The sequence below is a fragment of the Lolium rigidum genome, chromosome 5, assembly GCF_022539505.1.
Source record: "Lolium rigidum isolate FL_2022 chromosome 5, APGP_CSIRO_Lrig_0.1, whole genome shotgun sequence".
In the NCBI taxonomy this organism is placed as follows: Eukaryota; Viridiplantae; Streptophyta; class Magnoliopsida; order Poales; family Poaceae; genus Lolium; species Lolium rigidum.
In genome coordinates, this window is record NC_061512.1 from 30039373 (window position 1) to 30057348 (window position 17976).

The 17976-nt window shown below is 48.4% G+C and overlaps 2 protein-coding genes across 2 annotated transcripts; one reads left to right on the forward strand and one right to left on the reverse strand.

The window, feature by feature from the left end:
• Nucleotides 1-3435: 3435 nt before the first annotated feature.
• Nucleotides 3436-8606, reverse strand: LOC124655791 (G-type lectin S-receptor-like serine/threonine-protein kinase At5g35370). The gene is made up of 2 exons (XM_047194633.1): nucleotides 8368-8606; nucleotides 3436-4930 (listed from the first exon to the last, which is right to left on the reverse strand). The coding sequence occupies exons 1-2, from the start codon at nucleotides 8604-8606 to the stop codon at nucleotides 3436-3438; spliced, it is 1734 nt and encodes a 577-aa protein (XP_047050589.1).
• Nucleotides 8607-9680: 1074 nt separating this feature from the next.
• Nucleotides 9681-14092, forward strand: LOC124655792. Its single transcript, XM_047194634.1, has 5 exons — nucleotides 9681-9946; nucleotides 10325-10484; nucleotides 11500-11568; nucleotides 13472-13522; nucleotides 14088-14092. The coding sequence occupies exons 1-5, from the start codon at nucleotides 9845-9847 to the stop codon at nucleotides 14090-14092; spliced, it is 387 nt and encodes a 128-aa protein (XP_047050590.1). The 5' UTR covers nucleotides 9681-9844.
• Nucleotides 14093-17976: the final 3884 nt, after the last annotated feature.

Sequence of the window (17976 nt, forward strand, 5' to 3'; positions counted from 1 at the left end):
TACAGAACGATGGTGCAAGAAAGATAAGGAAATGCATAAACCTACCCTTGTACCAAGAAGTGCAGAGGACAGTATAGTGAGATTCTGCATGTTCATTCAGAGATTGGTTCACATGCCCTGGATGATTCAAGAAGCAAAAGAAAGAAAATGAAGAGAACTCCCAAAATAGAAAAAAAATGAAGAAAGAGGATCTGAACTCTGAACTAAACTACCTCTTACCTTTGAATCTCTATACATTAAAAACTAAAGAGTAAGATCTGAAGAGTAAGGATTGAGATCCATATAGACAGAAAACTAAATTTTGAATGCCATGAGCGGATGGTATTGGAAAAGAAATGAAAAGAGGGAGATGAATAATGAAGAAAAAGACCACCATTTAGGACAAAATGATGCTCAATATTTATGAATAACAAAGAGACTTGATGACTAAATCAAAAAGAGGTGAATGATGAACAGAAGACCAAACTCAAGAAATTCAAAGCAAAGAAATGAGGACTGAATTCTGAAATATCGAGAAATGAGTGAATGAAAAAGTGAAATACTATCCTGAATTTGAAAACACCGAGAAATGAGTTATGAAGAACTGAGAGACTTAAGAAAAAAATTGAGCCAAAAAAAACTAAATAACTAAGATACTAAGTGAAATTCCTTTCATTTCAAGTCATCTTGACGTCTGCTTCCACCAAAATCAACAACAGGGGATCTCGCCCTGCACCAGTGACATGGCTCAGGGGTTGGAGGTGGTGCTGACGCTGCTCTTCAACCTGCTGCTTCTGGTGTTCGTGCTCAAGCTCCTCCTCGCCGTCTTCACCACCAAGCTCTCCCTCCTCCTGCTCTACCTCGCCGTCCTCATCCTCGCCATGGCGTTCTCCGGCAGATTCCCCGGCGGGGAATTCCTCTGATCTGGTCTTCCTCGCTCTACTTAATTACCTCTACTCCTTCCATATAGTTGATTAAGCTGGGGCCAGATGCATGCCTGTTTTTGTTGATCGATGCGATGTAGACCATTAATTAGTAGGAGTACTACCATGTTGGATGCGTAGATGTGTCTTTGTATATCCTAGCTGCTGGTTCATGCCTCGCCTAGTTGCCTTGTCTGAATTTCTGAACAAATGGTATCTATTTATTTGTTTACTGCACTAGTCTTGCAGCCTGCAAGCTGTTTCAGACATGAAACTGCAAGAAAGAAGAGGGGAAAGTGGTAGCAGCAACAGGACGTGTGATGTCTCGTTTTCAACACTAAGCAAGGTGTACCGTACTACATATAATCGTGCCAAAAGCAAGATTGACAACGAACGAGGTTAACAAGTCCAAGTTGCATAAGTCAAAAGGCCTCGTGATGACATAATAATCCTTTTATATCATTTATTTACTTATCACAAAACATACAAGTAATATACGCATTGTACAACGACCACAAAAAGAAAAACCGTACTAAGGAAAACCACTATTTGCCGAGTGTGAGAAATACTCGGTGAAGATTACAAAATACTCGGTGAAGGCTACAAAATACCCAGCGAAACCTTTGCCAAACATATTTTCCGCCAACTCGGCAAAGCTTTTACCTTATGCACAAACATCACATGATTTAAGTCCAGCAAAGGGCACAAACATGAAGGAGGAAAGGGGCGTTGGATCCGTGCAGCCAGATCCCAGGCTGAGTAGGGCTCGTCTCTCTCTTTCTTCTCCTCCAGAGGTTGGAGCCGAGGACGGTGGAGAAGGGCACCGTCTCCTTCAATAAAGTTGTGGATCGTGGCCACCTCTCGCGGTGGACTTGAGGTGCTACGATGCATCTTCTGGCCGGCCGTGGAGGCGAGGGGATCAAGAGCAGCGGCATGTCAACCTATGCATCTGCAAGGTGGTGGGGATGGTTCCTACTGCAAGGTGGAGTGAACCGCATGGTGGCTATGTTCGATGCCGTGATCTGTGGCCGAAGTGGCGGCCCCTCCAAACGTCGTAACGACGGTTCTGCAACCTACAACGTGGAGGCCCCTTCAAGAGTTTCTCGCCGGAGCTCTGCGTCGTTTCACCGCCAAGTGGTGCGACCCCGACGGAGTCATGGCGGCCGGCGATGGAGGCTCAATCACGGTGGAGAGGACCAAGGACTTGATGGTGTTTCAGTTTTTCGTTTTAGGGTCCTTTGTGTATTTTTGTTGGGTTGTGCTATATTTTTCTCTTCTTCTGAGGGGCTAGCTTGTAAAATGTTCCCACCGACGCTTAATTAATTGGAGCTTCGAGGCCCCATCACAAAAATGAAGAAGGAAAAGTGACAAGCATGCTAAGTAAGTCCCAAGTACATGAATTTAAACATGATTTAAGTCCAACAAAGGGCACAAACATAAATTGAAATGATATAAGAATACACTGACAGAAATTGAAACGAAACAAGGGACGCTTTTTGTAATAAAATAGAGCATTATTATATATGCATTCCCCTTCAATGATAAAAATATGATCTCAATTAATTATGTGCCCATGTGGTGCAGTGATCCATCTACTACCATTTTCCATTTATATTTTTCCTGGTGGCCGGCTGGCCTTGTTGGCTCAGTTCATATGTTAGGTTCAGTTCATATGTCGTCATCGTCTTTGCTAGATCCAAGACGAAGAAAATTAAAGAACAAAGTCCGTTCCCCCATCCTAAATTTTTCATGTGGCTCATATTTCCCTCCTAAACTTTACTTGGTTCACTAAACCCCTTAAACTATGAATTATGAATAATGGTCCATTTAACCCCTCTACCTTGTTCAAAATGTTTTGGTCAAAGTTCCAGGTTAAGGGGTTAAAATGGAGCATAATTCATAGTTTAGGGGGTTTAGTGAGTCAGGTAAAGTTTAGGCGGGAAATATGAGTCAAGTAAAAAAGTTAGGGGGAAAACGATCTTTGTTCAAAATTAAAAGGAAATTTAATGAAGAGTACCATTCGGCCTTCAAAATCTCAAAGGCCAATAGATATAGGAAGGGCAGTGGCACCCCTAGTCCACCAGATTTAAAATCCCAGATTTAACATTTTGTGTTTATTAAAAGATAAAATATTTTTCGGGGGAGGAGATGTTTCCGTCGACAGCGAAACGTCTGTGGTGACTTCGTCAATCTCAAAACCCATTGGATCGGTTTCTTGGATTCAATCTTTTGGAGGTGCTCATAGGGTTAGATGTGCGTGCGTTCATACGATGAGTGTATGTACGTATGTATAGCGTCTGTGTCTGTAATGAGTTTTGCAACAACAGCAAAATTTGTATCTTACTTTTTGATGATCTATTTACAATCTTCTGTGTGAACATAGGATACTACACATTTGCCGGGCAAATCATCAAAAAATCAAAAGAAGATGGAGTGGGGATTTGTATATGTATGCTATATTCACACAAAAAATAGGCATCGTTTTGATCGAGTAACACAAAACTTTGCACTGCAGGCAGGTGTCGTCATGCATCTATCTGGGAGCGGAGAGCTGTTGCGCGGACACGCACGACGGCGGCGACCAGCTGCTGCTGGCGGCGCCGGTGGTGATATCCGAGCCCTTCCACTTGCTGCCGCCGCCGACGATGCCTCGGCCGTACATCCTGAGGTAGGCGAGCTGCTCCGTCCGGGGCTCGCACACCTCCATGCTGCCGTCGAGCATGGCGGCCACGGCCGTCATGGCCGGGCGCAGCGACGCGTCCTCGTGCAGGCAGCACAGCGCGACCCTCACCACCCGCGCCACCTCCGCCGCGCTCGCGCGTCCCTCCAGCCTCGCGTCCACCAGCTCCGCGTACCGCCGGCCGCCTTCCTCGTGCGCCTCCAGCGCCACCGCCGGGAAGTAGCTGCCGCCGTGGCCCTCCGACGAGGCGCTGCTGGAGACGGCGGAGCTGCTGCCGGCGGTGTCGTCGTGGTCGTGCTGCTGCAGCAGCAGCTTGGAGTTCTTGGCGCCTCGCACGATCTCCAGCAGCACCATGCCGAAGCTGTACACGTCGGCCTTGTCGGACACGGGCGCGTTGGTGAGCCACTCCGGCGCCAGGTACCCGCGCGTGCCGCGCATCGTCGTGAACAGCCCCGACTGCTCCGGGCTCAGCAGCTTTGCCAGCCCGAAGTCGGCGATCTTCACGCCGCCGCGCTCGTCCAGCAAGATGTTCTCCGGCTTCACGTCGCAGTGCAGGATCTTGCGGTCGCACCCGGCGTGCAGGTACGCCAGCCCGCGCGCCGCGCCCACGCACACTCCCACACGCTCCGGCCATTCCAACAGAACCTGCGTCTTCTTGTTGCCGGAGCGGGAGAGGAAGAGGGACTGGTCCAGGGAGCCGCGGGACATGAACTCGTAGACCAGCATGAGCTGCCGGGAGTGGTCGGCGCAGAAGCCGCGCAGCTTCACCAGGTTCACGTGGTGGACGTTGCCGATCACGGCGATCTCGGTCAGGAACTCGCGCCGTCCCTGCGTGCCCAGGTTGTTCATCCGCTTCACGGCCACCGTGGTGCGGTCGGGGAGCTCGCCGCGGTACACGGACCCGAACCCGCCGGAGCCGATCTGCGACCTGAACCCGCTGGTCGCCGTCTCGAGGTCTGCGAAAGTGAACCGGGCAGGCAAGCCGGGGATGAGGACCTCGTCGCCGTCGTCGTGGTGGTGCTCGTTATCGTCGTCCCCCATCTCCGACGGGGCGTTGGACGACGCTCGCGACGACGACCTAGACGACATCATCTTGAGCATGAACCAGCTGCTGCCATGGCCGTTCCCATCACCGCCATGCTTCCTATTCTTCTTCTTGCCACCGTCCGGGCTACGGCGGTTCTTGAGCCACTGCACGGCCAGCACGTAGAGGAGGAAGGTGATGAACACGGCCGCCACGGTGGGCAGCACGATGCCGAACACGATTGTGATGGAGCTCAGTGCTGACGACGACGACGAGACGCGGGATGTCGGTGCCGTCGGTGGTCGCTCGGAGCACGGAGCCGATCTGGTTGTGCAGGAGGAAGCAGGACTTGGAGGAGTTCTTGTAGAGGAAGCCGAGGCAGGAGCAGTTGGCCGAGCAGAGGTCGTTCCTCCCGGAGGGCGGAGGCAGCTAGAGCGGACCCCTCCACGACGACCTAGCCCGCATCAGCGAGCCTGCCAGCCTGGCATCCGCCGCGCCGCGCACATTCACGCGCATGTTTTACCTCGTAGGTGCAAGCTGGCCACGTTGTTGCGGCCGGAGAGAGTGGGTTTTCTGAGATCGACTAAGGCGGGCATGGGGATGCACGAAAGAGAGGAGCTAAAACTTCATTCGCGCCAAAGCGGGAGTGGGGTTAGGTTTAATGCTCGAAAGGGCTTGCAAAATGATCCGAGAAGAGGGGAACAACGTGATATAGCGCACTCGTCGCCTCTATCAAGCCTACCAAATCTTGAGAGAGAGAAACTGGCCACTTGGTGCAAATGAAATCCCTTGACATGTTAATTGTTGAATCCCGAAAATCGCAGGTTTGGGGTTTCCGTGAAATCCTAACTTCTCGAGACGATTCCGATGACAGGTCGCACGCCCAAATCAGAGCTCGTACTCAATAGGTACGGCCCCGCCAAAATGACATCTTTGACATGAAATGTTGAGACCAAAATTAGGCGAGAAAAGGCCGGGTCCTTGATTTCTGATGGGAAAAGCCCCAAAACCTCTGCATCATCGTAGCCTCCTAGAATCTGGGCAAGAGGAGAATGGAACCTTCGGAGCAACCCGTGACCCTATTAGGAGGCCGTCACGGTGCCGATGAGAAAAATGTAACTCCAAGCATGAGGTAGTAGCATTCAGTCGACTTGAAAAAAGGAACAAGAATCACGAAAATTAGCCACCTTTGTGCATTCGCAAAGATTATGCACCCCGAGGAGGCGCATAAAGTTATAGGTACCCGCCTTTCCCACGCACCAAATAAGATCCCTGAGGAAGCACAGAGGAGATGCAACGCGTGGAATGACTACTGTCACGCCACCAATTCATGTAGTTGATAACGCCCCTTTCAACGTGAGAGGCACATGAAATCATAAGTGATGCATAGAATGATCCGACAAGAGGGCACGTGGAAAGGCATAATGTAACGTAGTCGTCGCCCCTATTAAGGGAGGAACGCCAGAGAGAACAGGAGGGAGGGGGCTTTAACGGCAACGCAAGAATTAAGTGTGGCGTTTACTTTATGCCACCATACTTTTGGGAACCCTTATTGCCGTAGTGTAATGTGCATTGTGATCATCTCTACCCATCTGATCCGAAATTCCATGCATGTTGGGATACCAATTATCTCATGAGCGCCAACTAATAAAATTAAATTCTTGTGCCACACGAGAGATAGAGGTATATGATGTGTTGGCAACGTGTGTGACGACACCAAAATAGGTCCCTGAGGAAGCACAAAGGAGAGTTGATAAGGTCCCTTTCAACGTGAGAGGCACATGAAATCATAGGTGACGCATAAAATGATCCGACAAGAGGGCATGTGGAACAGCGTGATGTAACGTAGTCATCGCACCTACTAAGGGAGGAGCATCAAAGAGAACAGGAGGGAGGGAGGCTTTAACAACAACGCGGGAATTGAGTGTGGTGTTTAATTTATGCCACCATACTTTTGGGAACCCTTATTACCGTAGTGTAATGTACATTGTGATCATATCTACCCATCTGGTCCAAAATTCCGTGCATCTTGGGATACCAATTATCTTATGAGCGCCAACTTATAAAATTAAATTCGTGTGCACACGAGAGCTAGAGGTACATGATGTGTTCGCAACGTGTGTGACGATACCAAATAAGGTCCCTGAGGGGGTCAGCTGCGACCTGGTGCGTGGCTGTCGGCCGACAAGCAACCGCGACAAGGCGTTAGCCCGGGACATGCTGCATCATCCTGCTTCATGACCATGATCGGACCAAATTCTTCCACCTTGCCCTCCAACACCCCGCCGCTGCCCGAGGCCACCGCCCCAGACCCCTACCAGCAAGCCGCTACACCACTGTAGCACCACCATGGCATGGCCCCCTCGCGCCGGCCAGCCGCGGCACCACCGCGACACCCCAGGCCACCCCTCGCCCGGAGCCGACCCGCAAGGCCTAGATCCGGCCCGGCTGCGCCCCGCCACCCCTAGCGCTACCGCCCCTTCACGACCTTGTGCCACCACCTGCCCCAGCACCGGCCGCTAGCAGCCACGGCCCGACTGGCCCAAGCCAAGCCTAGTTTGGGCCCTCCGCACCGCTATGCCACCGCCAGCAGCCATGCACCAGGTCGCAGCTGACCCCCTCCGCCGCGACCATCGGCTCCGCCGGCCGATGCGCCGCATCCTCCCGCCTCCAAGCCCTCGAGCTTCATCCCGCCGCCGCGGCATCCCTAATCCGCGAGCCCCTCCGCCAGCCAAACAGGTCCTGCCACCAGCGGCTCCGCGCGGGCTTTGCCCGGCGGAGACCACCGGCAACGGCGGGGAAGGAGGTGGTGGATGGGGAGGGGTGGTTGCCGGCGCGGTGGTTTCGCCGCCCGTGTCGCCTAGGGGAGGAGCGATGCGGGTGCCCGTAATGTGCATTGTGATCATCTCTACCATATGGTTCAAAATTCTGTGCATCTTGGGATACCAATTATCTCATGCGTGCCAACTCATAAAATTAAATTCTTGTGCCAAATAAGAGCTAGATGTACATAATGTGTTGGCAACGTGTGTGACAACAGGGTCCGATGACACGATGACACACAAATGTGGTAGTAAGAAAATCTCCATCGGCGGCCTCGATAGCGGCCCCGATAGCATTTTGGGGGGCGGCATCAAAAATGGGCTCACACCGGCGCGCCCCAAAAAAGTGTTGACGCAATTTCGATCCCAGTAGAAGCGTTGGCAACCCCGTGCCGACCCTTCGCGAAGGGCGCGAATCGGGCACGCTAGCGCCTCGCGTTTTACAATGGGGCCGCACTGCCAGTGACGCCAGGGCACCGCTCGGGGGATTTCCCGCCACGGCGCGGCGCGGGAAACTCTCCCACCACGACGCTATGCGGGAAACTCTCCCGCCACGATGCCACGCCAGAGGTTTCCCGCCTCGTCGTAGGTCTATATTAACCCCTCCTTCCCCGCATCTCACTTCAGTAGTGCAAAAATCTAAACCCACAATGTACGATGCGTGGGAGGAGGCGGCGCTAGAGGCGGCCGTAGAATCATGGAGGAGGACCCGCAACTCGCGAGTAAGAGACGTGGGAGGAGGCGACGCTAGCGGCGACCGTAGATGCATTTGCCGCGGACGAGCGGCAGCTGTGGGAGGCGGGGCAGCGTCACCGAGTGATGGTGTGCTGGCAGCATGGGTGGGAGGAGCTTGCACTGGGCGGGAGGTGCGGGAGGAGCAACTGTGTTAGGATGAAGTCTACGAGCGGCGACGGTTGGCGGAGATGCAACTGCGGCTACTGAGGCAGGAGGTTGAGCACCGTCGGGGGCGCGAGGAGCTGGAGCAGCATCTGCGTCAGGAGGCGGCGGCCGCGAATAGAGCGGCCTACTTGACGTTCATGGCGGAGAGAGTGGCGGGGGAACGACGACGAGGAGCAGCGGAGAGAGTAGGCAACGCAGCAGCGGGCGATCGTCCACCTCCATAGAGCCGGGTGGCCAGTAGGCTGTAGGCTAGAGATGAAGTAGGTTTCACATATCATCCGGGGTCGAGGAGTGAATAATGTTTCACTCAGATTCGCCCTGCTAAAATATTATTCATTCCTTGATCCTGAATGATATGAAAATGAAACTAGAAGAAAATGTTTAGTTTGTCTAAAAAAATCGTATCGGAGCTGCTGGTTTGGGGCGCCGGTGTGGGAACAACATCCCCAACCCAAATAGAGGATGCAATGTCGGCGTCCCTGCCGGCGCCTATTTGGGGGCACCGGTGGAGATGCTCTATAGGCGATGAAATGTACGTGTCATATAAACCCCAGCGTCCCGACGCCTCCGAAACCCATAGCTTCCATAGACTTACTTCGTGCGTGGCAATCATGTGTGGTACACATGTACACTCATATTTCATGCGTCTTGGGGAAACCTGTTTTGTTTAGAACGTTGGGGTGCCGACCAAATTTGTAACATTCTCTATGAGAATATTTTGGAGAGTTAGCCGAATATATCAATAACGACTTGTGAAAGAAAACACGAATGATAAAACTGGTACCCATGTTAATTTGCAGCCGACATTTGGGTACGTAACACACACACACACACACAGGTTCAACGAGATGCCTAAATTTGGCTCAAACCAAACACGTCAGCCATAGGAAAAGAGAGATGGAAGGAGAGCGGTGTCTGCCATTAGATGTTAGGAGAATGGACGGACAAGATAGGAATCCATGGGATGTTGGCATGGATCGATGACATGGCACTAAAATCTCACCCATCGCGAAAGATGTACTAGAAACAACCTGACTTTGAAATCTTTCGCACCTCTAACTTTCAGTTTTGGTGTGAGCGGGACCCCAAATTTTGGGCTAATCCAAAATATTCCCCACCCATACTAAATTGAGGCGCAGACCCAATCCCAATCCCACCTCCACCCGTTCGCCTAGCTCTCTCCCCATCCATTCCCTCCGCCACCGCGCCGCCTCTCTCCGGCCGCCCTCCCCTCTCCCCCGCCTCCGCAGCTCATGGCGACCTCCACCCACCCGAATCCCGCCACGACGGCGCGTCCCCGCGCCTGCATCCACGCATCCGGGAAGGGCCGGAAGCTCAACCGCCGGCCGGCTGAGCGTCCAGGACGACGCGGCTCCGGCTGGCCTCGCCGGACGCTTGGCCCCTAACTCGCGCCGCCCCCCAGTCAACCCAAACTGAATCATGCTTTCTTTGATTTCGATTTTGCAGAGGCTACGTTTCTGTTCCGGTGGTGTTGTTGCGGTGGTGGTGCCCTTCGATGGTCGTGCTATGGTGCTGGTGCCCTCCACGTCGTGTCGTCAGGATGCTACTGCTGGTGTCCACCACGACTCGCTGCACCCTGGCGTCCACCCCTGGGAAGGTCTATTTCCACCCTGTCCTATTTTCCTAGGACTGCGCTCTTATGTACATCTAAAGAGATGTGACCGCCGAGCGAATCATGCTACTGCACCTAAAGAATGCATTTTCTGTTTGCTTGTTCTAGTTAGCTAGGGGCATATCCTGTATGTTGGATCGTCCTATGATGGTTTCTCCATATAGCAATCAGATGTTTAGATCCTCAATCTGATATGTGATCAGTTCATCGGTCCTTGTCCGCATTTCCGCACATCCGTCACTATCAGGATTACCACAAGTATGTTGATGCATTAGTTTGTCGAAATATTGACCCATATAGGTGAAATCGCAGAACCAGATAAACACCTTCTCATGCTTGCTTTGCTTTGATTCGATTTTGCAGATGCTATGTTGTGGTGTTGTTGCCGTGTTGGTGCCCTTCAATGGTTGTGCTGTGGTGGTGGTGCCCTCCGTTGGAGCTCCAGCCAGCGTCCATGTCGCCAGAGATGCTGCTGCTGGTGTCCACCATGACCTGCTGCATTATGCCGTCAACCCCTCGGAAGGTCTATTTCCACCCTGCCCATATTTTCATAGGACTGGCTCTATGTATGTTTGCAGAGATGTGACCGACGAGCGAATCGTGCTCCTGCACCTAAACGAGTGCATTTGCTGTTTGGTTGTTCCGAGTTAGGTGCATACCTTGTATATTGGACTCGTAGATTGCATCTTCCAATTCTGGTTTCGCCATGTAGCAGCCACCGGACTTCATGTTGTGTTGGATGTTTAGATCCTCAACCTGCTATGTAATCATTTTACTGGTCCTTGTCTTCATTTCTGCACATCAATCAGTCTCGGAATTCAGGATTTACCCCAAGTATGTTGATGCATTAGTTTGTCAAAATATCGACCCATATAGGTGAAATCGTAGATACGAGATAAGCACCTTCTCATAGAACACTCACGCGTGTCTCTTTTTATGCCGATTTCTGATTGGTAGGCTCTCTGCTCTAGCAATTGTAAAAGAGTCAAACCAAAATAGCTAGCAAAGCTAAAGGGAAGTGATGGGAGAGAATCATTCTGTGGAGTGGCTTAAAGTTGCAGGTGAAATAAATATTCTAAGTACATGATAAAATAAAAGGCTTCATTTGAAGCCATTGATCTTTTTACATATTTGAATGGCTTGCTGACTTGTGGTTGGATCATTTGAATCCTGAAAATGAAGTTCATGTTTCAGATTCGTCTTGTTTTACTGACAAAGTGCTAGCGATCATTGCCTTATACTTGTACCTGTAACTGTAGCATTTACTGTATAGTCAGTGTAGTCAAAGATGAGTACATAACCTTGAGACACTGTGTGCTTAAATGGCATGTGCCTCTTGCTGAATAAAACATGTGTCAAGAGACATCACGTGCTAAAAATGAAAAAGGAACTTCTCTTTATGAGATCGTGTGGATACACACTTACCAAACTCAATCCCGGTCCTTTTGAAGGATTTTATTTCACTATTTACAATTACAGCTCCCAGCTGTTAATTCCTCAAAGTTCTTGAGAGTATTATCCTCTGTGATTTACTGCAGGAGAGCATGAGGATGAGCACAAGCTGCTGGCTTTGAGGACGGTATTGTCCAAGGTGTCTTTATTCATGGGTAATGAATGAAGCACACACTTGTGTTTATTAGCTGCTGGCTTCAAGTGTTTGCTTTGCTGGCCTGATGATGGTTTTTTCTTGTTTGAGGATAACGCAGACTAAACAATGTCAGCCGTGGCCTATTTTTTTGGACTCCATTTGTCTGGGGAAGTTTGTGGTTCCTCATTGATGTGATCTCATGTGTCGTGTGTTTAGCCCTGTTTTTGGTGTAAACATGAAGAACGTATTTTCTCCTGGTGTTTTGGAAATTTTATGATGCTGTTATTCTGTTCTTGGACAGAGTTGATATTTAGCTATGTGTGTTGTGCAATGTTATTTCAGGTTGAGGTCGTGCTGGTCTTGTATGAAGCTAGCAAACATTTGCATACTGTTCACTTGTGTTTGATTTTCAGAAAATGTCCTTTCAGCTTGTTTTAAGATGTTCATAGTTAGTCCTTTTCCTTTTCAATCTGTACCATGATGCTCTTGAGATTTTATTTGAGTCCTTGTTTTTCAGTCTGGTTAAACAAGATGCATAGATCAAGTTTAGCCTTGAACCGTTGGACAAATGGTTGAAATAATCTAGGAATGAGTGCAGCTACAGCAGATTGGTTCGTTGGAATCAATGAACGAAAGAGATCTGCTAGATCATATCAATGTTAGAGATCTAGGAATGTTGAACCTTTAATGCAGAGATTTTTATTTGATATCTGAACTTTTTAAATATGTGGAAATACAATGATGACAAGTGTGTGTGATTTCGGAACTTGCGGCACCTCTGATTTCAGAATTGCTTGCTGCTGCATGTATGTCTTGTTTTTTTGTTTGATGTTTCAAAGCCGACGTGTGGCTGCTTGAAGGACCCTCCTTTGTTTTGCAATTACACATAGTTGATACTAGCTATTGATTTGTAGTTCATACATGTACACTTGTGTCCTGTGAGGATTACTGGGTCATCTGATTTGAGTGGGACCTTTTTCTTAGTTTTAGTTTCTACCCATGAAACTATCTTTTTATTAGGAAATTGTTGCCCATTGCTAGTATGCTAGAGTGCAAGGAAACCCGGGGTTTTGACCTGCTTCTTCCTTTGTCTCCTCTATGTGTTCTGCATTTGTATTAGTACTACGCATGAGTGAGGTTACTCTGTGATTTAACATGATGTTCTGTCCATCTCTTGTTTTCTTGTTACCTGATGATGCTAGCTGTACCTTGTGTTGTGATGCAAATTATTTCTTATTTAGGGTTGGTGGTCATACACTCATACTCTCCTTGATAGTTTATCAAGGTTGATTGTGATACTGTTGCATGTGTGTGTGGCGATAGTAGGTACCAAGCTAATTGTCTGAATCCCATGTGCATATAAAATTACATTGTTTTTGATCCCTAAGTATGCTCACTTAACCAATTGAGTTTATGTGGTGATTTCTTCCATGGGTGCTAGCTACTGCTTGGCTAAGTAAGTATATAAGAATAGGTTACATCGACTGTCCAGTTGTGGATGCAGAACTAATGAGAAGAGAATAATTGTTGCACTTGGTTCAGTAGTTTGTTAACTTGCTTAGAAACACTTCTGTGTATGTGTACCGCTGCTTTGGTGTGTCCTGTGAAATTCGGTGGCATCATTTCTTGGCCGGTCTTGTGTTATTTAGTGTTTAATTCCTTATTTAATTTTGTCTGTTGCTATGTAGCTTTGTTTCATCTGATGAAATGAATGCTACATGGGAGTCTCTTAGAAGTGACAATTTGGTCACTAATTTATTCCTGATGTTGCTATATGGCAGTAGCGTCTATTTTCTCTTGGAATCTTAATGGCAATCATGCATTGTTTTCTCTCTCAAGTGTCCGTGAACATTTTGGCTTTTTGCCTAGTATTATGTTTCTTAACTCTGTCAAATTGATGACCTTACTCGTTATTTTGTCAGATGGCAGCTACATGGAAGAAGGAATGAGGACAAGTCGAAGCATTCTTGCTGGTATGTTACTTTTTTTTGCTTTGGTCTAGATGGAACTGTGTTGCTGATCAGCTGATGGTTTGCTTTGGTCTATATTATCTGCCATGCTGGGATTGTGGCTGGGCTTGCTGCGCAAATTCGAATTTTCTAGCATTTTTGGGCATCATCTTGGTTTAGTTGGATTCCAACGTGAAAACTCGTATCTGAAATGCTGCCTTGCTATAATCTGGAGCTTACTTGATGAGCTAGGCTGCTAGTTTGAATGTCTCTAGAGGTTTGCTTGGATGCATTTCAATCTCTCTAGAGGTTTTTGAGGTTTGATCTACAATTGTACCGTGTTACGGGTAGCTTGGATCAAGTCGATGCTTTCGAGGACAAGATGATCGCGAGGATTAATTAAGCAGCGGGGACAGGGGCGTAGCTCCCTCCCCACCCCTTCTCTGCTGCCTGGGCTGCTTCATTGTCCAAGTTGGCGCACCTCCTGCTGCAGCTTTTGGCCGCGGCCTAAAAAATGTCTTGGTCCTCTTGTGATGTCGAGCAGTCGTTGACATGGTAGTAACCTACATGCATTCTTGCGATTCTCCAGGTTGAGGAGCTTGTAAAGTAGCACGAAGTGTCGTTTCCTTGGCTGCACCGTTTGATTTTCTTACTCGTCCGTGTGCACTTGTATATTTGTTTGCCCCGTGCTCCGGAACCTTCCAAAAAATAATAAATGTCATGGCCAAATTTTCTCGTGACTGCTAATGTCATCTCATGATGGACTGCTGCTATTAGCTTTCAAATTGATGCTGTCTCGATGAAAACGTCTCGAAAACCAAGTGCCCAAATTTTGAGGACACCGGAGCTATCTTGGCTAATTTATTGGTTAAATGAATTGACTGTTTTCTGCCTTGAGAGGTGTCCGAAATCTGCTCATAGTTCTTCTGTATACATCAGTTGATAGAAACGTTGTCTTGCCGTGACTCGGTCAGCGCCAAAGTTGGGCCGAGGTACTCCATCCAGCTCTGTTTATAGCTTTGCCAAATTTTGCCATGCGCCTTCCTTTCCTATTGTGAAACATCCATTGCCCGATTGGCTCTGTACAAACAGTACTACTCCACCTCAAAACAAATTTACAGTTCCAGTAGTAGTACAAAGTGTGCGGGAGACGTACGCAAGTACTAGTACAACGTGCGCGGGAGACGTGCGTGAAAACTGAGCTTGCCAATTCATGAAGTCCCTTGCAACGCTGAGAGCGACATGAAATCAAATGATCCGAGAAGAGGGCGCGTGGAACAGTAATATAGCGCACTCGTTGCCCCCTATGAAACCTTTAAAATATTGAGAAAACAAATCAGGCCACTTAGTGCAAATGAAATCTCTCGGCGTGTTAATCATGGAAATCCCGGCAATTATCGAGACGATTCCAATGGTTGGTCGCATTCCAAATCAGAGCTCGTACGCAATATGCATGGCCCCGCTAAAACGACCTCTTGACATGAAATGTTGAGACCAAAACTAGGGCGAGAAAAGGCCAAGATCCCATTTATGGAGGGGAAAGCCTGAAAACCTCTTTGTCGTCATAGCCTCCTAGAATCCGGGCAAGAGGAGGGTGGAATCTTCGGAACAACCTGTCACCCTATTAGGACGCTGATGTGGCGTCGAGGCGGCGCATGAAACTCTAGGCATGAGGTAGTAGCGCTATAGCGACTTCAACAAGGCACAAGAATCACGAAAATTACCCACCTTTGAGCATTCGCAAAGGGCATGCACCCCGAGGAGGCGCAGAATACCATTATTTGTCGTTCTGTTGACTACTCCCTCATTTCCTTAACACATCATTGGTAGTACCTCAGTGTCGAGTGTCGACCCCACTGAGCCTCGAAAACTGCCCATGTTGTATGTGTGTTCCGAACTTGCGGGCCAATTAGACCTGGGCGGCCTATTTTGGGCCCGTCGATGTGTTAATCCATGGAAATTCCGAAAATCGCACATACATTTCCTGTCTTGCCTTATGAAGCTAGATATTAAAACACTGTCTTCACGACATGGGAGCTTTGCAACACGAGTCCAATAGTTGTGGAGCTAGCAAGCACAGTAGATCTCTCTAGTTGATGATCTTCCTAGGTGACCAGGGAAGAAACATCGTCCACGCCTATGCACCGGCATAGATTGTGGCCCATTTTTTAGACTGCCTGATGTCAATTAAGCTTAGTAAACTAGAAGTAGTTTTCTAGGATGTAGATGTCGCATGTTTTACGTCACGCACATCGCACAAGAGCACCACACCGATGGCCTCCCCGACATGTCTCCCCATCCAATGAAACTACCAGCACGTGCATGGCCTTTCGCGGGTCCTCCGTGTATGGGATCGTGATCGTGACGTCGAACACACCGGCGGTGCGCCGCATGCCCGCATAGCCGCCGCTAGGTTGTCCAGCACCAGCCTCGGAAGCCACACGCGGCCCTACTGATGATATTTCGCGTGCCCGGGGTCTTGCGGAACTTCGCCACATTTGCGGAGGCGAGCTTGAGCCCGTGGTGCCTCGCGCTGGGGAAGGCGCATGCGTGCATCAGAGGGCTCCGCCGCTCCACGGCGCAACGTCTATGCTAGCGAAGTGTCACGCCACGGGCGATGTCGTTATCGCGGTCCTCGGATGTGCTGAACACAAGTATCGTAGAGCCTAAGGAAGATGTGGCGAAGGTTAAGGAGAGGTCGGGGAGGAGTATGTGTACATAAGTGTGATCATCATATGCGATACATGGAGAAGCAAAGTATTTCTACAGTAGTAGTTCTTACCCGAAAATGAACGGGAGTAGTGTATTTGGTGCTTGTTCAGTATTTCTACGGTACATGTTGCGTTTGTATAAACGGGAGTACTATTCTTGCAGGAATTTGCATGTTCACGTGGAGAAACAATTCTTACGAAGGTGCATAATCTGCGTGCTAGGCAAACATCAGCCCACCACCCGTGTTGGAACTAGTATGGCCCAATTAAACAATAGTCAGTCCAATAGTGGAACTGAGCAACAAGGTTGTGTGGTTGGTGAAGCATGCATTGCAATATTTAGTCCCACCTTGCTAAGCTAGAGAGGTTGAGAGCACCTTATAAGGGGAGCATTTTGTTGTCTTCTAGATAGTAGTATAAGATGGACTATACATCCATATAGCGCGTGCGCTCGCGTGATTATTCGCGACTACGACTTACGACTTACGACGCTTGGCGACGGCTAGCTAAAATATTTTTTTTTAGCTATACTGAGTTCTTGTGCCAGATTCCCCCTCTGCGTTGTAACACCAATAGTCATAGTACTTAGTCGACGCGTTCATTGAGCGACTCTTCTTTTAGCCTAAGAAGCCTCTAGCTATAGCGGGATGCCGCCTGAAAGGCTATAGCCGGTTATTTAGAACTTAGGCTACTAGTAGCAGAAGTACAAGAATTGACATTAGCATCTACTTCTATTGAATTTTCACTAGGGCGGCATTGTACATTAGAGATGTCAATATCAATTACTTTCGCAAATGAAAGAAACTTATTATTCTAGAGAACATCAGAAAAATCAAGAATAATACCTTGACGAGCAGATTTGGTTTGAAATGATATTAGAACACACTGACATACATTGAAACAAAACAAGGAATGTTTTTGTAAACCCTCCAATTCATATTATTTGATGCCAACATAGATGTCTCTAGACACATTTTAATTGTAGATACATTCACATTAGCATCAAGTAATATAGATCGGAGGAAGTAATAAAAAGCTGAGCATTATTATATACATGTCCCTTCAATGATAGAATATGATCTCAATTAATTGTGTGCCCATGTGGTGCACTGATCCATGAACCATTTTCAATTTATATTTTTCCTAGCTCCCGGCCGGCCTTGTTTGCTCAATTCATATGTTAGGTTCAGTTCATATGTCGTCCTAGATTTGGGCCGGGTTTGTCTATTATAGATAGGTTAAACCTTTACTCATTTGTTTCTATCCTCCCTTGTTGGACTATGATGGTTCCCTGCATGATCTTTTAGAGATTGTTCATAGATTTGAAACGAGCCTAAGTTCATCAAAATCGGATTCCGAATGCTCAAGTTATGGCCCAAGTAGAGGGCGGATAGTCCGACCTCGGAAAAACGGCTAAGGACTTTTCGGCGCGAGCCCCTGTGTAGTCCCTGGATTTTTGGACGAATTTTTCATGTCGGAGGCCAGATAATCCGGTCTGGGAAGCCCTTACAGCTATATTTTGTTGGGAGCTATAAATAGGCTCCTTCTTCCCCGAAATCTGGTTCCTTCTCTTACTCTCTCTCTCTCCTCCATAGTTGACCTTAAGAAGCTTGCTCTATCTCTCAATTCCGCCATGATTCTTGCCCCCATTTGAGGGAAAAGAGAGAGGAGATCTAGATCTACATTTTCACCAATCAATATCCTCTCTAATTAAGTGTGATCATCATATGCGATACATGGAGAAGCAAAGTATTTCTACAGTAGTAG